Source organism: Quercus suber, unplaced genomic scaffold (genome assembly GCF_002906115.3).
Source record: "Quercus suber isolate HL8 unplaced genomic scaffold, Cork oak 2.0 scaffold_315, whole genome shotgun sequence".
Taxonomy (NCBI): Eukaryota; Viridiplantae; Streptophyta; class Magnoliopsida; order Fagales; family Fagaceae; genus Quercus; species Quercus suber.
In genome coordinates, this window is record NW_027069770.1 from 501,499 (window position 1) to 528,917 (window position 27,419).

Below are 27,419 nucleotides of genomic sequence, written 5' to 3' on the forward strand. Positions count from 1 at the left end.
TTCAAAATAATATTAGAGAGAGAGAGAGAGAGGGAGAGAGAGCTTGGTTAGTCAGCATATATAGACTTATTTTTGTGTATAATTTTTTTTTTTTTTTAAAGGTTATAGATGAAAGAGTTATTGGTATTTAATCACCTTGATAATTTATAATATTTTGCAAGCATTAGTGTATAAGAAAACAATGTAATCCAATGATGGATTTTTTTTTTTCAAAAATAACATACAATAAAAAGTAATTTAACACTAACAAAGCTTAAACTAGGTATAACATGAACTTAACACACACATATACACATTCTTAATTGCCATGAAGGCATTATAGATATAAATTTATAACTACTCTATATTTTAAATTTGTATATTCACATAAACATTCTTAATTTCCATATAGGTTCAATAGACCTAGAGTTATAAGTATTCTATATTTGAATTTGTCTACATAAGAGATCAAACCCACCTCCAACCCAAATGCCCAATAACATGTATACAGACCAAAGAAACCTGCTGCAGCTGGGAAATTGCATGACAATGAGAAAGAGCACGCATGTACACAGTCACGACCGTTTCATGAATGCTTACAAGCGTGCTCTCTCTCATTGTCAAGCAATTATATGTCAAAACTTGAAGAAATCTATAAAAGATAAGAGAGAACATATAATAGCAATGCATCAAAAATGACTATAGTCAAAATAAATCCAACTACTATGGCATTTTTACCAAGAAAATAAGGGACAGCAAAAGATATCTACACTTAAAACAAATAGACATATATATTCCATGTAATCTAACTTTTCTAAAAGACTTTAGATTGTAAAGCATCTCTAAAAATTTCTAACTTGACATTAACTCCATGTCAAATTTCATCAACTAAAACTATATCATCTACAAAAGGCATACACAAAAAGACTTCATGTTGAATTCATCCAATGAGATAACTAGTTTAAGCTACATCAAACATAAAACTTAATTAATTCCATGTTCTTAATCAATTTAATTTACTCTAAAAGAACTCATTTCTATTTTAAAACCCACCACAAAAACTCTCATTGGTACTCTATTCCTCTAGGTCAATAAAACCCATATAAAGATCTTTACAGGCTTCTCTACATTTTCTACATTTTTCCAATAGACGTATAATAAAATAACTTCTATGATAGATCACCTTGGAATAAAATCAAAGTAAATCTCCAATATTTTTATTCTCCCAAAAGTTCATAGTGTGAGTCATAAGCTTAATTGCACATTAATTTGTACAATTTTGATTATTTCTCTTATTCTTGTATATGGATATTTGACTGTTTTTCTCCCCTCACTAGACATTTTGTTATCACTTAAAGATCTTTTCATCTCATCAACCAAGCACTTCCAAACAACAATGGTTAATTCATCAGGTCCACAATTCTTCTTGTTTTCATCGTCCTTAATGCATCCTTTACCCGATTATCCTAATTCTTCAAACAAACCTACAATTTCTATCCTCAGTTGGGTAAAACTTGGTGTGCTCCAATCTTTTGTGTGGCTCCCATTAAACAATATATCAAAATAAGTCTCCCATCTCTCTTTAATCTCTTCTTCCTTTACTACTAACAAACTTTGATCTTCATTTTTAATGCATTGAACGCATTCAAGTCACTTGCTTTCATTCCCTTGTCTTAACAATTCTATATTCTTTTCTACGTCCATCGTCACTAACCTACTCTATAATCCACAATAAGCCTTAAATCTAGCCTTTTTGACTCTCTCTCTCTCTCTCTCTCTCTCTCTCTCTCTCCTACTTAAACCACCTCATTCCACCACCAAGTCTCCTTAATTAGTTGGCTAAATCTTTTTGATTCTTCAAGTGCTTCTTCAGCCCCCTTTCAATGCTAGTCATTCATTATGCATCTTATCAACACTTTTGTCTAGACTCCACACTTGCCTTCTTTAATTAAAAATCTGTAAACATTTGTTTCTCTCCCTTCAAATCCCACCACCTAAATCCTAAGTTCCTCTATCTAACATCTCCTATTTTCCATGCTATTCTACAAATGTCTAGTACCATGAATTTGTGTTGAGGTTATTCGCTCTCATAAAATCAACTTATAATCTTTCCAAAATCTACTATCAACTTTTCAAGTAAAGACCAAATCTATTCGACCAACATATGTTCTACTTATAATAGTAATTAAGTGTGTGAATCTTGTCTTCACCATTTCAAGAAATTTTCTTAGCAAAGCTAAAATTTATTGGAGTCTAGCACAATTTTTCTTTCTTTGTTTAGAAAATTGGGAGCCTTGCCAGCTATTAACGCAGAAGCTACTACAACATGAAAAAGTGCAAGTAATATTTTCAGATGTTATTAGACGTTTTTAAGTTTTGGGTGTCCTAAATTGAAGTTTAAAGCAATGATCATTTGGGTGTTCCTTTCCACTTTGTAAATCTCTAACACCCTAAGCCCACAAAATTTACAGCCTATATATAGCAGTTAACTGACTCTTCTAACCCAGCCATAAGTATAACTTTCTTTGTCATCAACTTATTCCCTCAAGTCCCCAGCTACTCTTTCAAGTTTTAACCTATTCTATCCAATTTACAAAATCCAAGCATCTCAATTAATCCCTAAACTTATTCATATCCTAACTTACAAGGTTTTCTTTTTTTTTCTTCCCGGAATTGGGTTTTACTGTTTCTTCCCTTTGTTCCACTTTGATAACTCTTCCCTTCAACTACTGAATTATTTACTTTCGTACATTAAGAATGGATCATTTCTAAGCCTGATGTTCTAACTATGTTATAATGCCAAACTCAAGTAAAAATCAATTTATTTTAAGTTTCAACTTCAAAGATTAAAGATTGAAATTGTTGCTTAGAGGGTCATAATCCGAACACTTCTTACTCTAGACTTTATCCCATGCTAGTATTCCATTCTCAACAACAAGATCCTTCTAACACTAGGCCATAAACATGTACAAGGAAGTATCACATGCAATTAAACCCTTAAACCTTAACCAAAACCCTGGAAACTCCAAACTAGGAGTACATCTTGAACACTAAATAACCAAAACTACCAAAAAAAGAAACAACCAAAAAAGACTAGACTCCATCTTAACCGAATACAAGCCTCCAACTAAAGTAAATCATCATAAAAAAAAAACCAACCACCAAACCCTTCGAAACCTTGTAGAAAACCAAAACCAGATATCTCAGAATTAATGTTTCCAGCATAAAGCTTAAAACAAGAAATCCAAGCCAATTATCAGTACCAATTCAACCATGAACCGCATAATAAACTCAAAGACAAGCTAAAAAATTATACGCATATTGAAAAAAGAATATACTTACCAACTCTTCAAAAATCTAAATATTTTGCATCCAAAAATAAAGGATTCATTTTTAAATAAAAAAACAAATCAGTGTTACATAATAAAGCCCAAAGAGATCTTAAAGTTCGTCTTTTGTTGTGAAGAGAGAGAGATTAATAGACAAATCAAAGCAAATTTTTTTTTTTCAAAAAAAAAAAATCTGACCTTTTCAATGTCACCCCCCCCCCCCCCCAACATCATTTTATATGGCTTCCTTGTGCTTTAAGTCCAAATTTTTTTGAAATATTGATGAAAAAAAACCCAAACAAATTAACAAAACAACTACAAGAAATCCAAGAAAAGAAAACCCTTTAAAGCAAATAAAGTCACAAAGACAAGGTATGATAAAACAATAGAATTAATATTAATAATCAAAAGCATAAAACGCAAAGAAATGAAACCAGGAAAAAAATAATTTTTTTTGAGAGATAAAGAAAGATTCAAATAGCATTAGAAAAATATTAGCAAAAACAACCTTTATATATGACATATCCACGACCATACCAGATCTAGACCCGAATCCTCAGACGAAGTATAAACTCAACAGTCAACCCCAAGAGAAAATAATGGGGATTTGAAGGAAGAACGAAGAAGATAGAATTATAGAAGAAAAGAAAAGGGCACCCCTTCTTTTTTTCTTTTTTCTTTTTTCTTTTTTTTATGGGAAGAGGAAGAGAATACTTTCTGGTTTCTATGGAGAGAGGTTTATATTACAGATTTGTTGGGGACCAAAAGTACAATAATGGGTTCAGTCCTTTTGAAATCTATACAGTGGTATTAATATACTTATCCACACACTCTACGAGGACAGAACAACGGTAAAAAAGGACAAAAAAAATTATGTTCAAAAACTTTGGAAGACTATGACTACACATCTTTGGTGTAATGGTCACTCCATAAATATAAAGTGTTTATGAGGTGTGAGGGTAAAGACCAAGATTTTAGTTTTCAGGAGGGAGTTTGACACATATATATCCTTAGATTAGGTTAGAGTAAAAATTCTATTTTGTAAAAAAAAAAAAAAAAACTTTGGGAGACTCTTTTTTTATTTTTTTTGCTGAATTTGGGAGACTCTCTGATAACTTATGATCCGTTTGAATACAACTTATTTTACTGAACTGAAAATTGAAAATACTGTAATAAAATAATTTTTTAAATGTGTGAATAATGTTGTAAGGCCCATTTTTAATATTTTTTTTAATAAAGTGTTAATGAACAGTGCGTGAACATGGTGCACACTGTTTATAAACAGTGTTTTTGTCTCAAAAAGAAGAAAACGCGTGTAAAAAAAAAAATGCTGAAATGCAAACATAAATGCGTGTAGGCGTGTATCCAAACTCAGTTTTAGTTTAGGTGTTATACATATTGATCATTGTTATTGGATTTTTTTTATTTTTTTTATTTTTTAGAGATAGTACTTTTAATATTAACGCTAATTAATTTTTTGTGCAGACTAAAAATAAAGTTCAAATCTTTATTTTATTATTTATAAGAAACTAAAAATTTTCATTTAAATGAGAATAAAAGACAATACATCTTGAACAATTATACGCTTAGAGTCTGTTTAGATACTGCTTATTGATAAAAACTAAAAACTTAAAACACTGTAACAAAATAATTTTTAAATGTGTGAATAGTACAGTGGGACCTAGTTTTAAAGTTGTTTTTGCTGAAAAAAATACTTGTAGGTCTCGTGAACAGTATACAGGACTCACTAAAAAAAAACTCGCTGGAAAATGCATTTCCCAAACTCACACTTAATAATAAGTGGAGTTTCCTCTATCTAAGTGACAAAATGGTCCTTCTAAAAAAAGAGTGACAAAATAAAAAATGTCACTAGCATATTGGGCTAGAACATAAGCTATTTTGTTTCCGTTGCTGTGAACATGGAATATCTAAATATTTCAGAATTGCTAGAGTTGTATCTAAGACCTAAAGATGTTGTTAGAAATATTCAGAGGAGAATTTACATTATTGAGTAGGGAGTTAATAACCCCAAATCTCTTATTCTATGGCAAAAGATTTTACTAGAGTTTTATCTTTATTTTTTGGTTTTTTGTTTTAAAGCTTATTAAAAATTGTGTTTGTAAAGTTGTGATTTACAATTATGTTTTATGTTGGCTTTATTCCATGACAAAAAGTGTTGTAATTGTTTTAATTTTGTTCCTTGTATTTTGTGGGATTTTATTGTATTGGATTTAGTATCAAGTTGGTGAAGACTCAAACTTAATTGAAGATTTAGTAGATTTTGCGAGAAGCTCACGAGAAGTTAACCCGCGAAGTAGCCACATGAGAAGCACATGATTGGAAGCTAAAGAATCATGCCAGGCTGTTAGTTTCTCGAGTATCTCACGGGTAAGGCCTTCTCGCGAGGGGTAGTCACGAAACATTCTGCCTGAAGGATTTTAAGTGTGACTTTCTTACCCTTCACCCATACTATATATACCCTCATTGCCTACAAATGTAAAGAAGGTCATTCAGAGAGAAAAACCATAGATAAGTTTTCTACAACACACACACCCATCTTTTAGAGAGAGAGCTGCTCATCTTTAGTAAGAAATTATTGTAGCCTCTTCTCCTTCCCTCTCCCATTGTTATACCTTGAGATGAGATTTGTACCCAAACACAACCCACACCTATTCAGAGTGTAAAAAATGTTTTGGAGCTTGGGAAGTTTTATGGATTTGTCAAAAGAAGCCAGTAAGGCTCAGCGGATGCAATCAGGCGTATTGCGGGTTCTAGAAAGCTAGTCAAGACAAGGTTTTGAGAAGCCTTATTGGAGTAGGAGCTTGGAGGGTTTAGGTGCATTGGGTAAATTAGGCTTGGAGGGTCTCTTGCTATTCATGTATCCCAACTTATTGTCTAGTAGATCGATTTACCGTTTGGAGGGCGGTGGAAAGGTTTTTCACCGAGTTTTTCGGTTTCCTCCTCGATAATACATCGTCATGTTATCTTGTGTTTGCATTTCTCTTCCCTTACTCTTGTGCTTTACTTTTATTGATTGTTGTTCATGTTTATGCACTAGAGTAGTATCGGTTGATTACGCTTCATTTATTCTTATTTCCGCACTTAGATAAGTTAGAGTAAAAGCAATCTAGCCATAATTTTTTAATTGGGGATTTAAATAAGCTCTTGTGTTTATACACATAATCGAGCTTTCAGTGTTGATATATATAACAAAACCAATTTTATAATTTTCACTAAAAAATTAAATATGAATACAACCACGTAGTTGAAGTTAATTGGAAAACCTAAGATATATTACCTACAGAAATATTGTAGTTGAATCAAGAGTCTTTTTATTCAACTTACTCCTCCTAGTGTTTTTAACAAAGATATTTAGAGTTTAAATCTCTCTTCTCCCAGCTATCAAATTATCACAAAAAAAATTTACTTGAATTTTACCTTTAGAAATTTAATGCATTTTTTTTTTATGAATTTAATTTGTTTATATTATAATAAGGTTATTCTTATTGTTTATTTTAGTTTTTATATTTTTTTTAAAGCAACGTAATTTATTGGGCAAATTTTGAGTATTAATATGATTGGAATTTGGAACCCATGTAAGTTTGTCAATAGGGTGGAGTAGGGAGAATAGGACAAAAATATTTGATTCCAAAGCGAGAGGGTTGGTTTTCAAGATTTTAAGTATAGATTCTATTGGTTTTTGGTGTAGGCATGGATCGAATACTAAATCTCTTATTTAACGACAAGAGACGTTATTAGTTAGGCTAACTAAAACCTACTTTTTCTTTTTCTTTTTGAGAATCAATTGGAACCTATTTGATTGGTTGAAAGTTTAATACAGCTCCCGAGAGCCTGAAATTGTATTGGTTCTCTATATATGGCTGGTTTTATTGTTTTACTATTTAGAGTCACAATGTACCACACTACCATTTCAGTTTTAAGGGTTAAAAATGTAATTTAGTGTGTGTATATATATATATTGTAAGGACCCAATTTGAATTGAGTGTTGGGTTTTCAGCCCAATAAGCCCAAACAATAAATTTATAGAGTATGGGCTCAAGAACTAGTACTGTTTTTCAGGAAGGGTTTTACTCATCAAGTAATAAGGGATACTATTGATTCGCTCTATGAGGAAAAACTCTCCTCGGCCCTCTTTCAATTGATTTGTTCTTCTCTCTCTCTTTCTCCTTTTTCTTTTTTGGTCAGAAGTCCCTCCTGTTTTCTTCGTTTCTACATTATATACTTCGTTTCTTTTCTTGTTTCCTTTGTACACGTGTAGTTCTTATCCTGGGGGCTCCTTTCTGTCCCATCTAGTCCCTACCGGAACTTTCAGCTTAGTGGTCATAAAGCTGCTTAGTTACTATTCAGGTATCACCTCCACATTAATGCGGCCAGAGTGTTAGGTGGACAGCATTTAATGAGGAGGTGATAGACTTTAGAAGATATTTTCTACCTTCTCCGACGCCTCTTTAAGCTATATAACGTGAATAAAACTTCTTTAGGCTGTCCTCGGACAACTGTGTGTTCTCGGATCGGGCCTTTGGGCCCTGAGCCCAATTCTGAGGACTACTATACCTTTTTTAGGTAACAGGCCCCACATATATATATATATATATATAAAGAGGCATGAAATTCGAATGGTATGCAAGGCAAAGATATCTTTCATTTTGAAGGAAAAAGAACAGGATTCGTTGAAAGAGAAAAGGACAAAAGGAGAAAATAATAAAAACCTTGGCTTGAGTTGTTGAATTTCTTGGTCTTTGTAAATAAAAATTTCATTGGAAAATTTTGAGTGCTACCATTTTAGTACTTGGTTAAAATATTAGTAGTATTCCATACGATACATGGATAAATCTAAACCTTTATTTATATATATAAAAAAAAATTAATTCCACTCCAATTAAAAATTTATTATAAAAAATTTCAAGAAACCTAAATTAATATTTAATATATTTTATAATAATTTATCAGAATTTTGTATTTTAATATCATAAAACTTGGACCTTACATATTGTCCGTGCATCAAATGACTCAATATATGTAATGTACCATGATAGTAAATTTAGAATTTCAAGTGGTTCACTAATTATTATGATAGTTATAATTTGTAAAATATTTTTTTTTGAAACTAAAATATCATAGTTCTACCTAAATAAAACTAACAATTAATGATAAAAAATTGAATTTTTCTAGAGACAAAGATTAATAGAATTTTAGTTGGACTAAAATTTTTAATTTCTTGAAACTTAGGTAATAAATATTTTGTTAAATTAAAATATCCTATCGAATAATAATGTGATATACCCGTTTGAAATTGAATTAGTTAAGTGTGTGATATTTGGGTATGTGTTGAGTCCCACATCAGGTATAACTGGGTTAATTTGGGTTTTATAAACAACTTCAATAAATCTCAATTGTGACTAGACTAGTTATTTTGGAGTATAGTACTAACGCTTTTCCTTGAATGTTGAAAACTATATGAATATATTTCTTCTTAATTTTTATTTTATATGTAAAGACAAAATTTAGTTACAAAATTGGTTGTAACTTAAAACTACAAACTCACTCAATAAAATAAATATTACAACATATTTTGAAAATATAACCGTTGAATTGCATGTTCTTTAAGCTCTTAATACACATGTTAAATTTTGTATCAACCGGATATAATTTACTATATGATTTATAAGTTTATATTTTGAGCATAATTTTAAATTACAAAAACTTGCAATTTAAAAAATTTATTGATGACATAGCTATTGATCTTTAATTTTCTTGAAATTTTGTAAGCATGGAGGATATTAGAAGAAGATGTAATCCAATGGTAGATTTGTCAAAATTCACCTCTAATAAAAAGATATTAAGTAAGTTTGTAGTCTAAGGTTATAACTAATTTTATAGCTAAATTTTGTCCTATATATAAATAGAATTTAATTATAACTCTACATCTAAAAGGAATAAATATCACAACATTAAAAGATAATTATTCTCAAAATAAAGTTCATTTAAAAAAAAAAAATCATATTGAACTATGACATATTGTTCCGTTAAACTATTTGCAATGTATATTCTTATTCTTGGAAAACAATCTCTTTGTATGGAGTAGTATTTAAGTGGTTATAATATATTTTCTCAAAAAAAAAAAAATGGTTATAATATATTAAAAATGAAATAAAATATACATATTTTATTGCCACTTTGATTATTTTTTAATCACACTCCATACATCTAATATTTTAATGTGATTTTAGTTAGTTCAAGTGGTAAAATCTTTATACCAACAAAAACACACTTAGTGCATAGAACAATCATTGATGATCCTCTTTGTGACTGCGGCCATGAAGCTCACGAAACTCCTTTGCAAGCTCTATGGCTGTGCAAGGAGGTCGATATGGTCTGGGATGATCGCGAACTATGGTGTTGTTGAAGGCAGGTTCATTTCCTTAACTTCAAAGAATTATTATCTTGGATGATTGAGCAGCAAAACAATGCCGAGCTCTTTGCTATGATAACGTGGTCGACTTGGACTCAAAGGAATCAAGTCCGGCTCAACCAAGTTGCCAGCGCTGTCCACTAGATTGCCCAACTGTCCAAAGATAAGTATGCCGAGTTCCTAGTCTACCAAGCAACAATGACAGCTACATCGACTGAGAGACGCACAAAGCAGAAATTTCTGGAAAGCTCCACAGGCGGACATGGGAGAAGATTAACTTCGACGGGGCTGTCTTCTCTGGTGAAAACAAGTCAGGTATCAGTGTGGTAATTATAGACAGTTCGAGATTAGTAATTGCTTCTTGCTCCAAGAAATTTCAACAAGCCTTTAGCAGTACTGAAGTTGAAGCCCTAGCTGCTACTTCGGCTTTGTCATTCGCTGCTGATATTGACATTAACAAAGCAATCTTGGAGGGTGACTCGCTGGTTGTTATCAAAGCACTAACTGAACCCGACATCCCACTGTCCTCAATTGGCCATTGGATTGAAGATGCTAAGATCTATTCTAATAGTTTTATTCAATTACTATACTCTCATACAAGGAGAGAATGTAATAGTGTTACTCATAATTTGATAAGATATGCAATTGATATTTCAAATTTTTTTGTGTGAATGAAGGATGTTTCACCACATGTTACAGCTGTATTACAAGCTGATTTAGCTGGGTTAATTTAATGCATTTCAAGTTATTTCCCTCTCAAAAAAAAAAAAAAAAAACTGGTTAAATCTCTTATGGTTGAATAAGAGATCTGTAATTTAATCCCCGTCTACACCAAAAATTAATTGATGTCTTAGTTTGATAATAAAAATCTATTATTAGAAACAGACGCTATAAGTTGAAACTATCTATTTTTTTTTTTTATTAGAATCATTTAATTTATGATTTATTTAAATCACACAACTTTCATCCATTGATATATCAATGTACTTACAAATCAAAGTATGCGATGTCATCATCATTATTATTTTTATATTTAGAATTATTTAAATGATTCATTTTTTTTTTTATGTTCTTATTTTGAGATTTTTTTTAAATATTAAAGAAAATAATATAAGTGAATATATTTTTTCATAAATCACATATAATGTGGTCAATGATTTATAAGCCATGTGAATAATTTAAAATTTTCTTTATAGTGTGGGTTTGGATACCACGTTTTCCAAACCCACATATGCGTTTCTATCCCTTTTTTTTTTTTTTTTAGCACATGAACAGTACAATCACATGGATGTACTGTGCGAGAGACAATTTTCACTGTAGCAATATTGTTCATGTACTGTAGCGTCACTGTTCATGTATTTAAAAATATTAAAAATAGATCTCACGGTACTATTTACACGTTTTAAAATTATTTTGCTACAGTGTTTTCAGTTTTCAGTTTCAACAACAATAAGTTTAATTCAAACGGACCCATAATTTACTGATAACATATTAAACAAAGGTCGTGATTAAAACATTCTTTACTTGTAAAAATGTGATTTTAACAATATAAGGACTTTGACATATATTTTGAGATGATTATGATATAGTTTTTTGGGGTATTGTCTATAAATATACTAATACTAACAAGAATATAAACATTGAAATTTTTTGAGGTGGCAAGTATTATTTTTCTCAAATATCACTTGTAAATATATCTATATTAGCATAAGTAATCACTTTTTTTTTTTTTTTTTTTTTAAAGTTTGGGGTCATGGCCTCAGGCATCCATGTGGATTCGCCACGGAGCTTAATAAAAACACTTCAGATATACACATAGTAGTTGAAATCTATAATATTCACTCCATAATAATCATTTTATCATCAAGTTAAGACATTAATAAAGTTAATTTTTTGAGGCATAAGTAGAATTTGAACCAACATCCCTTATTCAATAACATAAAAATTCACATTTGATTTGAGCTAATAAGGACACATGACCATATTGGAAAAACAAGTATAGCGACAATTCTTCTTTACAATAAAAGTGAGGTTGCTCATCAAAACTTCTTACTTGAACAAATTGTAAAATATTGCGTGGAAAGAGAAAATATAAAGATACAATTTTAGTTCAAAAACTTTTTGGTATAATTTGAACGTGGTTAAATATGAGTATACTTGAAAAATAAAAAATGAATTCATATATAAAAATGAATGTTTGTAATTCATAAAGGAACATTTGTGACAAAATTGGGACACCATGCAGCAATTAGTACCACGTACAGCACATGGTATGGCATGTGGAAGTTGGCAATTATTGTCTTGCACCAACCAAGGCTGTGGTCGCCCTGGTGGGTGTGGCTTTGTCCTTCCTTTTGATGATGATTAGGACGTAACGGATAATAATATGATTGTTGTCGCAACTCACAAATTATGAACGTTAAAATTATGGTAAAAGCTATATAAATATTTGTGGTCATAATCTTTTTCACATGGAGGATGATTTTTTTTTTTTTTTTTTGAGAATCACATGGAGGATGATTTGATTGATCATAACTTTGAGTACTAGCAATTGTGACATTTATTGTCAATATCCGTGTGGTCTAGACTTTTACTGTCATGATTTTTGATCTCTTTCCATACTTTATTGATTATTCTACTACTGATGTAAGAGCGATGAAAGTGCCAATTAGCTAAGAGCCCTTTTGACATGACATCGGCTACCAGTTTTGGTGACTTATATCTCTTTCATAGGCCATACCCAGTACATTACTGCATACGGCTGGCAATTTCTTGACTTCTCTGGAGAAGTTTTACAAAATTATATAAGCTGTCTCGTTATTTCCCTTTCAAGAGCACTTGACAATTTTACACGTCATTATTGCTAGTCATATGACAAAAATCACACCGCATCCCAATGATTCTTAGCCAGTAAATTATTATTTTCTGATAATTACAATCAAATTTTAACTTATTGACAAATTTTTTTGTCAAACTAATTAAAACTCATAAAGTTTGGGTACAAAATTATTTATATCTAGAGGGGGCAGTTAGACGAGTTTGGTAGATTCTGTGTTGAATCATAAATGAGTTAGGTATATAATTATTCAATTAATCATTTTCTACCAAGTTAAATAAAAATTAAATACTCATTAGCCACCTAACCTATTTAATTCCCATTTAATATTTTTTTTAAGCCATTTAATCCATTTATTAAATTCACATATACTCTCCTTTAAAAATAAAAACTTATTTAGATTATTTTTTTAATCTAAAGCTAAAGTGCTAACACACCAAATTAATTTCATAATAAATAAAAAATACATAAAATTAAAATGACAAAGATTAGCTACAAAATTTAATATAGCCTAAGGTTACAACATTACTCAATAAAATAAATATTACTGCATATTTTGAAAATCTAACTGTTGAATTGCATGTTATTTACGCTTTTAATACGCATTTCAAATTTTGTGTCAAGTATATATTATTTATTATACAATCTATAAGGTTATATTTTATGCATAATTTTAAATTACAAAAACTTGCAATTTAAACAATTTATTGATGACATAGCTATTGATTTTTAATTTTCTAGAAATTTTGTAAGCATGAAAGATGTAAGAAGAAGATATAATCCAATGATGAATTTGTCAAAATTCACTTCCAATAAAAAAAATATTGATTAAGGTTGTAGTCTAAAGTTACAACTAATTTTATAACTAAACTTTGTCCAAATTAAAATGTGGTATCTTATTTATAAAAAATGAAAAATTCATAAAACTGTTTCAGATTGCATTAGTTTTGAGTTTGAGAAATTAAGAAGAAAATCAAATATGAAAAAAATTTCTTTTCTTTTTAGGTTTTCTCAAAAACCAAGCAAAGCCCAAAGCCAAAAAAATCATTAATTGATTTACTCTTGCAATCACAACAAAATCAATTGTCAACAACTACATTGAAAATTTTTCATCTAATTTCCTATGGTTTCTCAAGAACCAAACAGGAGAGCAAGAGATTGGGAGAGTTAGGAAAGAGGGAATGATTTCATGAAGGAGAAGAGTACTCAATAGATGAACAATGAGAGAGAGATCGATATCATTGCTGTTGGAAAAAGGTGGAGGGGGAGTAGCAAATTAGAATCTGGTATCATCACAGTAGTCATCTTCATCAGAGGTGGCTAGCAACGCCAAAACCATAGCTAGGAACAAAGCTCAAGAAGTGGATCTTGGTGTTTGGGAGGTGGGAAAATAAGAGCAAAACCTAAGAAAATCATTAAGAAGAAAAAAGAGGAAAAAGGGAGAGAGGAAAGGAGGTTAGGCGACTGGGAATAATGTGTTTTATTTAATGTATATGGGTAACTCACGACTTAGTGGATTTACCATTTAAGACTCATTTAACCAGTTTACCCAATAGGTTTTTACCCATTTAACCCAAATGTTTAATTAGGTTGGGTGTCATGACTTACCCAAATTAGATGGGTCATGGGTGGATTAATGAGTTTGGTTAAAAATTGTCACCCCTAATCATAACCTAAAACCACAACTTTACTCAATATCTTTTGATTGGAGGTGAATTTTGACAAATCCATTGTTGCATTGCATTTTCTTCTCATATCTTCTATGCTTGCAAAATCTTCAAAAGATCAAAGATTAATAGTTATGTCACTAATCAATTATTTAAATTTAAAGTTTTTGTAGTTTAAAATTATGTATAAAAAATAAGTTTGTAAATCATATAGCATATATCATATGATTGACACAAAATTTGACATGTGTGTTAAGAGGCATAAAGAACATACAATCCAATGATGACAATGGTAAAAGAAATAACAATGGCGAGAGGTGGTAACAATGGTGGCTATCAAATGACGTGATGGGACCGTGAGGGCAAGGTCAGATAAGGACAACGAGACAAATGTAGGAGAAAGAACTTGGTGCCATGCCATGGTGTCTATGGTTCTGAAGTCTTTTTCTCTTTCTTCTCTTTGTAGGTTAAAACTTAAGTTTTTCTTCTTTCTCCGTTGGGTTTCAATTTCATGGGATTGAGTTTGTTTTTTAAATTCCATGTGAGTCTCGCATGACCATTTCGTTAGTACATTAACGGTAGAGTAATTGGAGTATTGATTTGGTAGTTGTGTAAAGTTGAGGGAGTAAATTGGCCAATATAAAATTTCAAGGGGTGTCTTGGTCACTAGTCCAAACCAAGGAAGACAATTTCATACCGTACCGGCCGGTATGGCCGGTATATTTCATACCGGTGCGTTCACCGATACAGAAACGATGGTGTTTCGTACCGGTTTACATACCGGCCGTACCGGACCCGTTTCGCCCGTACCGGGATATATATCGGGTTTCGGCCGGAAATTAGATACCGGACTGGAAAAAAAGAAAGAAAAAGAGGTTGATTTCGGCCGGAAATTAGATACCGATTTGGGATCTCTTCACCTTGGCCTCACACTGGTGATAGCAAATCTGGCTGGCAGTGAACAACGGCACCGGCATTGAAGCAGTGAAACGGAGTTGAATGCCTAATCAAAGAAAGAGGGAGAGAGATCAAATCTGAAAACTTGTTTTGGCTAATGGAAGGGAAATACTCTCGTGTTGGAGAGAAAAATCTGAAAATATGTGTAGTGGGAAGAGCATTCACGTGAGAAAGAGAGAGTCTAGGAAGTTTAAAATTTAAATGGTGTGAAATAGGAAGTTGTGCTAGTCAGTGACTCAGTAAGTTAACGTGTGTGGGGGTAAAAAGTTGACAAAAAGTACTTGAAAGAGAGAAAAAATTTTGAGTTCTTTGTTTTTATCACCCACTATTTTAGTTTTTTTAATTATTTATTAATCTTTTTCTATCAATCCCCTCACACGTAATATCTCATTTCTCACCTACTGTTTCTCTTTTTTTGGCCTTATACTTTTATCTTTATTCATTTTTTTTTATAATAAACTTATAAATAGTTTATTGGCCAGCCTTCTACTTTGTTCATCTTTTGGCCTTATACTTTTAATTGCTTAACAAATTAACTTTTACCAAATAATTAAAGTTATAAATATACAAATGATATTTATTTATTTTAAAAATATATACAAATAATTTTTTTTTTAAAATAGCGGTAAATCCGAAACGGTACACCGGTATTGACCGGTACCGAAATATATCGTTCCGCTGGCCAAACCGGTACAACCACCGGTACGAGATTGACTCCCTTGGTCCAAACTCCAAAGTTTAGAGGGTGTATGAACATTTTTCCCAATTTAATTTTTATTAGAAAATAAATTTGTGTTACATTGGTTATTGCAGCCAAATGAAAAAGAAAGGAAAATATACTTTTGGCCCTTTACAATTTGAGATTATTTTCATTTTAGTCTTTTATGTTTGATTCAATTTTCATGTTTTTTATTAATAATCTGACCATTATGTGCTAAATAAATGCTTACTATTGTTACCCATATAAGTCAATTTTTGTTAATAATTTGATTTTAAGTGTTAGATATGTGTTGTTTATTAAGACAAATCACCCACGTAGTTATGATTACTAAGTATCAAATAACTATCATCAACGATCATTAAGACATATCACCCATATAATGTCAATTTTCACCATATAAAATTTATAACAAAAATACATCCGAACAAAAAAAATGAATGGGCCAAAGGCCCAAAGTGAATACAGCCTATTTTTTATGATCGAAAGTGTACTCTAAAATTTTGAGAAAAAAAAAGAACAAAAAGTTTTTCTGCACAAACTTACAACAGTTTGGAGAACTCAACTGCCTGCGTGAACACTGGAGTCTGGCGAGTGGACAGTGGATTTCCTAGAACAGGGAAAGAATCTTGTGAACTGAAACTTTCCTCACTGTAGAGAGAGAGAGAGAGAGAGTGGAGGGCATCATCATCATCATCATCATCATGTGAGAAGGAAGCTATGTGAGTCTCTCTCTCTCTCTCTCTCTCTCTCTAAAGAGTAAAGATAGAATTATAAAACTTGCTTAGATTAATACGGGGTTTTGGTTGTGGAATTTACGATTTTTTCCTTGATGGGTTTTAATTATTTTGTCCAACTGTTTGAAATACTTAGCTTAGTTTGCTTTAATTTTATAGTTTGGAATGTTGGACTAGTGGGTTTAGTTTCAAAGCAAAGTGAATTGTTGTGTTGCCTGACAAAATGGGTATCATTCAATCTTGTAAACCGAATGTATATCTGCCCTGAGCACCTGTTGCATTTATTTGCTATAACAAATCATTAAACAATTATATAAATTAGATGATTACAAACTGAATTTTATTTTATTTTTTCATTTTTTTTTTATATTGATAAGTTTTTGTTGAAATGAGTAGATTAGATTTTACCACGTCATTAATGTAAAACATTGGCTATCGTCATTTTGGTATCTATTTAAAATTTCGATGATATGGCCAAATCCAATTCACTAATTGCAAAATGGATAAATAAGTTTTAAGAACTTCATAGAGTGGAGTTTCCTAAAAACTCTAGAGGATACTAATCCCAATTAAAGCTAGACCTTATAATATCGTCAATGGTAAAATTAAACTGAATTTATAATTTGGTCAAATTGGGTTTGGGCAAGCTAAAGTGTTTCCCATGAAAATTTGAGTTTCCTGTTCAGTAGATGCAAAAATAAATCACAAGAAAGAACTCAATTTAAATTGTGTGATTTCATGTACAAATGGAATCAATTAACATGTTACTTTCAGCACAATTGGTCACTGAAACTTGTTAAAGTAAGAGACTTTCAGCCCTACACTGACTGTCAAGAATGGGAGCTAATGAGGTCATGTCAACTTATGTCAACAATTTTATTTAGTAAGGTTTGTAAGAAAGCTTTAAAGAAATGATTTCTTCTGTAATACTTTTTTTGAGTATTGGGCATCAAATGACCTGCAAAACAAGCCTCCTTTCAAATTGGTTTGAAAGGAAATAAATGTAATGGAATGCATTGCATATGTAATACGAATAAAACCTTTTCCATTATAATTGATAGTAGTGAGTTAGATGATAAAGTTATTTATTGTTCATTTTCTACCTATACTCCTTAGATTTTGAAAATTTCCATCCATTTGAGGGTCACAGTATTAAATTAGGTTGGAGGTTTATGGCCTTCTAGCTTCTTTGATTTTTGAACTTTCAGTTGTATCAATTTGCCTTTGCACATTAGCACCGATGAAGTCTGTATTGTGCATGTTTCATTATGACCTTTGATCCGTTGTAAAGTGCTTTTCACCCCTTAAACAGTTGAATGACCAAGCATTGCTTTTTTGTGTCTTTGGGCTTTTGTGCTTCCCATTTATTTATCTTTTGAAGTACATGCTCCAGATCAAAAGAAAATCAAAGGAAATTTATTGAAGGTTTAACAGCCTCTTTACAATAAAATTTAGCTTGTCAGATCATTAATTAACTCAAGTTTTGAAATTTCACTACAATCATCTGGATGATGCTAATTTTTTGTTACAGCATCAAATGGTTTATGGCTGCTTGCTTGCTTCACCAATTTCAATTATCTCACTTTTACTTTTCTTACAAACATATACCCTACTAGTAAAGACTGCTTAAAAAACTCTCAACTTTTGGAAGCTTACTCCAATACTTTTAGGGCTGTTATTTCAAGAATTGTTTTTGCAAGTACTTAAAGTACTATCTCCACCTTTATTGATTTGCAATGATATTCTGTAATCTTACACATGCAGTTTGCTGTTTGCATGAAGGCTGGAAATACTGAAGAGGCATATCAAGAAAAAGAGGTAATACCCGGGAAGAAAATCTATAAACAGTTTCCCATCATTGTTTTCATCTAGAAAGTTTCAAGGAAAAGAAGGAGCAAAGATTAATGTTTAACCCATAATTTATTTTGGAGACTTTACTTAAATGACTAAATACATTATGAAATATATGCGAAATTGGAAATCTGCATTATTTTAAGGAGCTAGGTACCAAACTAGTTAGCTGCAGAAAACAGTGCAGGGGCTTTACAGAAATAAAATATCTCGGTTTCACCATAAGTTAAATAGTTGACTTTTTTCTGTTCTGCATGAACTTTTCTTGGAATCTTACATTTGTATGTACTTCTAAAAGAGTTTGGTTTTTTTGAAGGGTGTTCATTTATATATCTTGGTCTAATACTTACACTGGGTTTAGTACATGATGGAACTTGATGTGGACTTGGGCAGCAAGATAGTAGAGTGCTCAATTGGAAGGGAGATTTGTGTTACCGAGGCTGGAGAAATGCTTGATTTATATGAGGGGAGAGAGTTAGGTATACATGAAATAGATATTAATGTGCAACCTTATGTTGAGATGGAGTTTGAATCTGAAGAAGCAGCTATGATGTATTATGATGCATATGCTAAGCGTTTGGGCTTCATTATCCGAGTTGGTAATTGCCATCGTTCAGGTCGTGAAGGATCAGTTATCAGTCGAAGGTTTCTTTGTAACAAAGAAGGTTTCCGTGTTAATAATAACAAGACAAGAAATACAAGAAGTCTCGAAGTGAGGAAGCCAAGGCAGATTACTAGGGAGGGTTGCAAGGCTATGATTATGGTGAGGAAAGAGAAGACAGGAAAATGGGTTGTCACAAAGCTTGAAACAAAACATAACCACCCAATGGGGATATCTGTTGGCAAGGGTCGTAGGTGTACAGTTCAGGCCAGACCGCAGGTTAGTTTCACATAAACTGTTTATAATTTTATGATAAAGTCATATGTGTGCATGTGTGTACATGCATATAGTACTTTATCTTGATGCTGATTTTAATAAGTCATATATAATAAATAGAAGTAGTTTTGCTTCCATTCTACTCAACAGATGCATTGCAACTATAGTGGTTTTCCTTATCATTCTGCTTTGATCTACTATAGTTGAATATACAATAAAATCAATGCCACTCCAAATTATTAAATTGAATTGCACAGTTCCCATGAAATTTTCAAGAGGTTCAATAGCCAAGTTACTTTAGTTTATATTGCTCTGGTCTGATGATAGTTTTTGAAACAAGATTTTTTTATGAAAGGATTTATGCAACAAATGCAAGTGGAGAATATAAAGTCGTCTTCTGTTCTTTGTCTACCATGCAGCTCCCTTAATAAAATATTCTTCTGTCTAATAAATCTTGAGCAGAGGAAAATTTGTTCTGTCCCTTTGCCTACTAATTGGTTTCTACTAGAATCTAATTTTATTCAATTAATCATAATAACAATATTTTGATCTTTGTATACATTTTCAATTGAATGTTTTAATCCTCCTAGCTGGAATTTTCTTGCCAAGATTTATCCTTTTAAATCTCATGGATTCGTCTTATCTGGAGGACGGATATCTCTTGACTTTGATGCCTTCTTTAGCCAAGAAGTGGTCATCTATTTTACTATGTTTAGGGAATACGTTAGGTGTTCAAATCATAGAATGCTATTTTAATCTATGCAGTATGTCTCTTTGTTTCTTTCCATTCTTTCAGAGGAAATTTCTTCCACTTTTGTGTCTTCTCTTAATTATATGAATATATCAAGATTTTAGGTGAAATCTGCTACACAAAATTACTGGAATAGGAATTGGTATCCCTAAGAATAAATTGTGATTCCCATTCACTTATTTGGTTGCTATGGTGGAATACAACTGAGAATTAGAAAATTTTTCTTCTTTGTTATAATTACTCAGTTCCATATTGGAAAAATATATCATATGCACAGGTTGCTACCTGGCAGGATCAAGTACATTAAATGTGGCTAGATCAAGTGCATGCAAACATGTAGTTACAACAAAATAAATAAATGTGTAGTTGTGTTTTTTTTGATGACTAAGTAATATTGGTTTTCAATGTGTAGTTTACTGAATAGTTGGTGCTGTTTATGGCTTGGTAAGTGTAAAAAGTGAATGCCTGTGGCATCATGTGACTACAATTGGCCTGATGTTGCTATTAGACGAATTGTCATAGAATTGCTTGATTTGATGTGATTTTCCCAATCGAAATTAATGCTCAGCAATTAGGATGAGTTCCTTTGAGTTTGCAATAGGCCAATCGTGAACTGGTGGTAAGTACCCTGCAGCACTGATATTTTTCTGTCATGGTCCAGGTCCTTATGAATGCGGCAGAAAATGTCTTTTTAACTTCCTTTGAGAAGGGTCCCTGAAATCTTCAGTCAAGGTTTTGATGAATTTGAGTGAAAAGTAGGCCAGATTTTCAATTGATTCACAACGAGTAATTCCCTACTAGCTTTGTAACTGAAAGGGGCCATCATATATCGTTATCATTCTTGGTGCACCACATTCCATTTGAACTTTTTTCTAGATTTGGGGAGTAAGTTTAAACAAAGCTTTATTTCCAACTCGCAATTCCTACAATCATTCTCTCTTATTAGCATACTTTTTCATGCTCTCTTATTAGCATAATTTGTTCATGCATTGTTTCTTGTGAAGCTAACTCAAGCTTCCAGTAGTAATTCCATCTTGGACTGAATATACCTGTACTCTGCGAAGCACTTTCATCAGTTCACTGCACTGCCACTCATGGAGAGTAAGTGGCTACTTGGCTGGTTGCCAATGTACTGGCACTCATCCTGGTTGAGGATCAATGTAGGTTGTAGAAAAAAGGCACTGGATCCAACAGATTTTCCCAATTATTATGAGTTGCAACCCAATTTTTATAGGTATTTCCTCTAAAACATGCTCTAAATTTGGCCATCTGTCTAAGGGTGATTGGCTGTAGAGAACTTCAACTTTATACCCATCAAGTTAATGAGTGCAGTCCAAAGTTCTCCAGTAATTTGAGTTTCTTGGTCATGCACAATGTCCTCTTGCAACCTAAAGTACTTTACAAGCAGTGTGGTGAAATGCAGAAAATGCCTTCAAGGAATTAAGGTTTCCAAACTGATGAGGTGCATGGCTCCATAAAACACTTGCCTCAGTGAAGCAAGGCATCAACTTTTATCTTGGATGCCTATGCATTTAAACTTTAAACAATATAAATTGTTATCTCTGTATTTAAATGATAATGGGCTATTTATGGACAAGGCCCTCACCCATGGAGGTGAGCATTAAAAGAAAAGTAAAAAATAAAATTTATCTGTGATACCCTTTTGTATCTAGTGCTGCACTAGGTGCTTTTTTATATCTGAAGAAATTCAAGAGACATGTAAATGGTGTCCTAGAAAGAATTTTTTAGGTGAAAGAGTTGTGATTATAGGTCACTGCTTGGATGGAAAGATTGTAGTGCTTTTTCTTGCCCTTTGCGGAGATTGTTCATAATGTAGATTTAATGTGATGGGGGTTTGGACTTGGAAGTTTGTATACCAGGCATGATGTTTCATGTAGTACGTCTCTGGAGAGATATAAGGACAGCTGAGATTTCTTTTCTAGGTTCTAAACTATTAAGATTAAGGATAGTAATCCAGAGTGTTTTCAGCAATGTGATTGGTCTAGGAAGTTATGAAGCCTTTCTTTGTTATTCTGCTCAATATCAATGAGGATGATGCTTTTGCTGCCAAGTTGTTTGCATGGTGTCAACTTTATTGCAGTCATAGACTTATAAGATTTTTTTATGATTAGGAATTGGATTATCTCTTCGAGCTTTATGTATTTTTCTAGGGGCTAGGGAGCGGGCAAGGGGGTGGCCTGGACTTTAAATAAGAGTCAACAATTTGTGGTCGTCCCCTTTACATGGTTTAGAGGGCTCCTGGGCCTAGGTTTTCCGTGGAAGTTTCTTCTCATGGGGTCCCTTCAAAGGTTTTTTCTTTTGGGTCCTGTGTCCCTGGTTGTACTACCCACAAACACCAAAATTTCTTATCTACTAAACCTTATTTAGAGAAGATACTCTCTTTTTAGTTGCTGCAGAATCCATCAAGAGGTAGCTAGTCAGTGAATTGGCTTGGTACCTTCAAATCTTAATTTATTATTTGTGAGGGATAATTTTTTAATCCAAATTTATGAGATGCTTGCTGGCCTGGAGTATATGGCCTGATACTTGATCTTATGGATGATTTTGTCTATATGGAAAAAAATGAAATAGTCTGACCTCTAGGCTGGATTTGGTCCTTGTGAATGAAGTAAGTAGTTTGTCTTTGAAGAGATGTAAGTTTTCCTTACAATTATATTTTTTATTCCCTTTTCACTTGCATGGATGATAGACTTTTTCTTTGCTCTTTCTCCTTTTTCAGATCACATTGATTGCTTAAACTTTTAGGTGGTGTTTGTCCTTGCTCCATAAAATACAAAGAAAAGGAATACTTTTTGCCAACCATTCGAAAAGGACTTTCCATTGAAGATCTATTTGGTAATGAGTTAGGAAGTCCTAGGGTATGCAACTTTGTTAGAAATTCCATCTTAATGAAGCAGGGTAGGAGAAATCTTCTTGGAACTCATGTGCTGGAAGCACCCAGATATTCTAATAAAAATTTCTTCATTGAATTGTAAGTCAATTTTTTCTTATTTATTGTGCCAATTGGGCCAGAATTAAATCAAAGCACTCAAGAAGGTATCAATAAAGTAAGTAAGTATCAAGCCTCAAATTTGACAATGCTGCATACTAATGGGGGTGGTCAAAAGTATTGGAGTCAGGAATGGCATCATGGGAAAGATGGTTTAATATTTGAACAAAACTTAGGTACGGTACTTAGGTGCTCTTCCTTAGATTCCCCTCTTAAAATTCAGCCATGTGACTTTTTTCTCATGGGATGAAGTGTTTTTTTAATTAAGTACTGCCACATGGCTGAAGCTGAATTTTAAGAGGAGAATTTAAAGAACAGCACCTAAGTCTTGCCCTTAATTTTTTTTGAGAGCATTTCTGTTGATTATAATTTTACCTCTTGCAATTTTCCTTTCTTGCCCGTAATAGCAAATTTACACCAACAGGGGAAAAGAGGGATGGATAGATGAAACAGATGGTTTTCTGACTCCAAGGCTCCTAAACCTTATTTCTTGTCATAACTAATGCATTAAAATGTGAAATAAGAATGTGAAATAAGAAGATTGGGATTTTTTCTATATTTGTTACTTCACAAGCCTTGAGTAAATTTTTATGACTTTTTTGTTCACTGTAGAATTAACAGTGAGTGTGGCTAAGCTTCATTATCAATGTTAAGTCATTCAAAACAAGTAGTAGTGGCTTTTGGCATATCAGTTTTCTGCCAACCTCATTTGTAATGAAAGGAATGATGTGTTTTTGGAGGAGGGGAAAAAACCCCTCATTTCAGCTTTGTTTACATGGAAAGCATTTGCCTGCAAATAGTTTTTACAATTTTTAATAGCTGTTCTTTACGATTATTTTGGTGTATTTTTATTTTTTTTATAGGTAAAATTTTGGAAATTGTATTTTAATATGTTCAGCAGAAGTACATTCTGTTGTGGTCTGTTAAGAGTTTAAGAAACGTGTCTGACACTGATTAAAATAGGCTGCCTTCCACAGGGGGCAGAGCAAGAGCTACATTGTCATCAATGAGGGCATTGTTCCCACTGAAATTAGAAAATCTTATAGGTTCATTTACAATTTTAAGATTATTTTTCTTAAGTGCCACCTACTTTAAAAAATTGTGTTAATTATGAAACTTTACTTGAAAATTAGGGGTTTTACAAATTTAAAATAAATAGATTAGATTAAAGAACAGAAAATTGATGTGGGTGAAAGAGGAGTAGACCCTACTATCTAAATATCAAAATATTTAATAAAATTTGACCATGCAAGTTTTTTTTGTTGTGTTGCCAATTTGATTTTAAATGTTTATATCTTTGGCATTTTTATTGTACTGGTTGGTGGATGACTATTTATTTAATATAGTTGTGAGCAATGTGCAATTGTGCATTTGTCATAAGACTAGCAATTATAATCAGTAATCTTACTGAAAAGTGGGAAATTCATGTGAGAAGGAGGGGAGTACGCATTTATGGTACTTCCGGAGTATTCAATAAGTTTCCCATAATTCATATGATTTCTTAGAAAAATGAATACTATTATTTATTATAAAAGTAATTGGACGTTAACTATCAATTAATGTAATTTATTTTCCTAAGTAAGACATTGTAATTTATACTTTTGAAACTTTCACTATTACAATATTGGTGTTATAAATAAATAAATATATATATATATATATATATATATGAAATAGCTCAATTTAGGTCTTTTTCCATACATGAATGAATGACAGTAGTAAAATCTAAAGGTATCTATAATTTTCTTAAGAAGAGTGTCATATTTAATTGTCATTTGAAGTGAACTATTTGTGTAAATCTTAACTCTTTATTATCAACTATTAATTTGAACCATTCTCTCATAATATAAATAGATCTAGGGCTCATTCATCAAATCACCAGAATTGCCATTAATTCAATGGTACTTTTTTCCAGCAAAAAAAAAAAAAAGGGGCTAATATCACGCCCAACTAAAATAGTTAAAGCTACTGCTTTTGTTTAAGTAGTTAATTATAATTTTTGGGCTGTAAATGATTTCTACAAAATTATTGGAGCTTAATTGTCAACATTTAGATTTTTAATCATTGTTTGTATACTGTAATTCCTTCCATATCTATTACTTTATTCTAATGGCAAATCTTGGAGGTATCATGGCTTAATTAAGCTTTAGCCAAAGCTATACAATTATGTTTATGCATGGTTGTTCTGTGCAGGATGAGAAAGATAAGAAAATACGGGAACTGTCCACGGAGCTCGGTCGTGCAAACCAACAAATAGCACAGTGCGAGGAGCAACTAAAAATAATTTTGAAATATATTGAACAACATGCAAACCACCTTACAAAAAGTGTTCAAGAAATAGTTGAGAATGTAAAAGAAGTTGAAGCCATGGGTCAAGAGTGACTATATGATTTGTAGGTGTTAGCAAGCATATAGAACCTTCTTGTAATTTTCTCTCATTTAATAGTTGTTCATGAGGTTGCCAATGGTAGAAAAAAGGAAATGATTCACCCAAGAAGTGAACAAATTGGAGATGCATATCCTTGTGAATTGGTTGCCTATCTTATTTTACATACTGTGGGCAACTAAAAGGGGTTGGGATTTGTCTTTGAAAATCTTGCTATGATAGTGGTAACTAATCTCTTTTGTGGGATTTCACTCTTGTAGATACGTTAAAACTTCTTGACCAAGTTGCCTGCATTTTTAGGAGGTAAACTACAGAAGAACTTCATTTTTATTCAATAAATTCAAGGTGGTACAGATGGACCCATAAATGAAGGGTCTCAAATGAGAGACACTCTTTCATATAAGATAAACCATAAACTGACCATTAACTCTTCCCAAAACACCATTAGGTAATCATAGTAGCTCCCTCCCTACTATAAACTATAAAGCCAATTATCTAAGAAGCTTAGATAGACCCAAGATAGAGGGTCTCAATTGAGAGATCCGCAGACACTATTTCATATGAGTTAAGCCATAAACTGAACGCAATTCTTTCCAAAAAACACCATTAAGTTTTAGTTTTAAGTATTAACAGGCGAACATAGAAAAAGGATGCTAGTGCGTGACTTTAATTTCTAATCTGGTTGGATCAAAAAATTTATTCTAATAAGGCATAATTGGATTTTTGAAGATTATGCAATGTTATTTAGAACAGATCAATTGATGAATTGGGAATATAAGAAAATTTATGGACAATTGTCTATGAGCAAAAACTGCAAGCCTTTACTTATTAGTTTGGGCCAAACATTGTATGTTCTAGTTCTAGTTAATTTATTTGGAGTGTCTCCTGTTGTTAAATTAAGGATGTAAATTCAAATTCCGTCTACACTAAAAAAGAATCTAATCTATTGGCGTCTTTGACTTTAACTTGATAATCAAGAATAATTTTTAAAAAAAATGATGTCACATGTTTTAAATACTATCATTTTTTGTTTTTGAGAAACAAATCCTCTCATATTTTATTAAAACAACAACAACAAAAAGTTTGGATCAAGCATCATATTCTCCATCGAATTGATGTTATGGCCAATCAATTGTAAGTAGTCAATCTTTCTCCCAAAAAAAATTGTAAGTAGTCAAAAGTGCATAAGGGAAACCAATATTATCAATTGGCTCTCGTTAAATTAATACATTTTAAATTATTTTTTTAAGTAAGAAATGAAAAGAGTGAATGAAACTCATAATTTTTTTAATCCTAAATCTACTTTAAAGTTTAAATAAGTATTCTTTTGACTATGCAGATAATGGTTTATGAATAACAGAATAAGGCATATAAAAGATTTAAAAAAAGAAAAAGAAAAGGCATATAGAAAAGTTAGAACCATGTGACAAAGATAGAGGAATTTGGATATGGTATTGGCTTTGCTATAAGACATTTCAAAGGAATCTTCCTAAAGTAGATATTTTCAGGGACCAAAGTTGGGTGGAAGCTCACTTTAATGGCTTCTTGAAAGCTCTACACTTTTATGCCAACAACAATACAACACGGACTTATGGATGTGCAATTAGTCAACCATATATGTGAGTGTGGTAATCTGTCCTACTTGAAACCTGCAATATTCTATTTTCAGGATGTGAAATTAGGATTTTTTTTTTTTTGGAGAGAATTTTAATTCATGGTGTCTGTTTATGATGATATCAGACTAAAATATCAATCAATTTTTAGTATAAATAGGGATTGAGCCTCATATTTATTAGAAAACTATCAGAAACTTTATCAGTTAAGTTAATAATAACTCACAAAAAACTTGAAACTTGGTTTTTGTTCAACTTGAAATTTGCAATATTCT

The 27,419-nt window shown here is 31.9% G+C and overlaps 1 protein-coding gene and 1 long non-coding RNA gene across 5 annotated transcripts; one reads left to right on the forward strand and one right to left on the reverse strand.

Annotated features, from left to right (window-relative positions):
* Positions 1-344: 344 nt before the first annotated feature.
* Positions 345-4,085, reverse strand: LOC112029990 (uncharacterized). Its single transcript, XR_010632750.1, has 2 exons — positions 3,846-4,085; positions 345-631 (listed from the first exon to the last, which is right to left on the reverse strand). It is a non-coding gene; the product is annotated as an uncharacterized LOC112029990 (long non-coding RNA).
* A 12,322-nt stretch (positions 4,086-16,407) lies between these two features.
* On the forward strand, positions 16,408-25,782 carry LOC112030166 (protein FAR1-RELATED SEQUENCE 5). 4 transcript variants are annotated; one of them, XR_010632752.1, is made up of 5 exons: positions 16,408-16,641; positions 18,421-18,474; positions 18,869-19,387; positions 20,797-21,020; positions 25,339-25,782. XR_010632752.1 is itself a non-coding variant. In XM_024062869.2 (4 exons), the coding sequence occupies exons 2-4, from the start codon at positions 18,433-18,435 to the stop codon at positions 22,891-22,893; spliced, it is 579 nt and encodes a 192-aa protein (XP_023918637.1). In that variant the 5' UTR covers positions 16,408-16,641; positions 18,421-18,432; the 3' UTR covers positions 22,894-23,226. The 4 variants fall into 4 exon arrangements, 3 of the variants coding, with proteins under 3 accessions (XP_023918637.1, XP_023918624.1, XP_023918641.1); XM_024062869.2 differs by lacking the exons at positions 20,797-21,020; positions 25,339-25,782 and adding an exon at positions 22,876-23,226; XM_024062856.2 differs by lacking the exon at positions 20,797-21,020 and having other exon boundaries at positions 16,410-16,641; positions 18,824-19,387.
* The last annotated feature ends 1,637 nt before the right edge of the window (positions 25,783-27,419 follow it).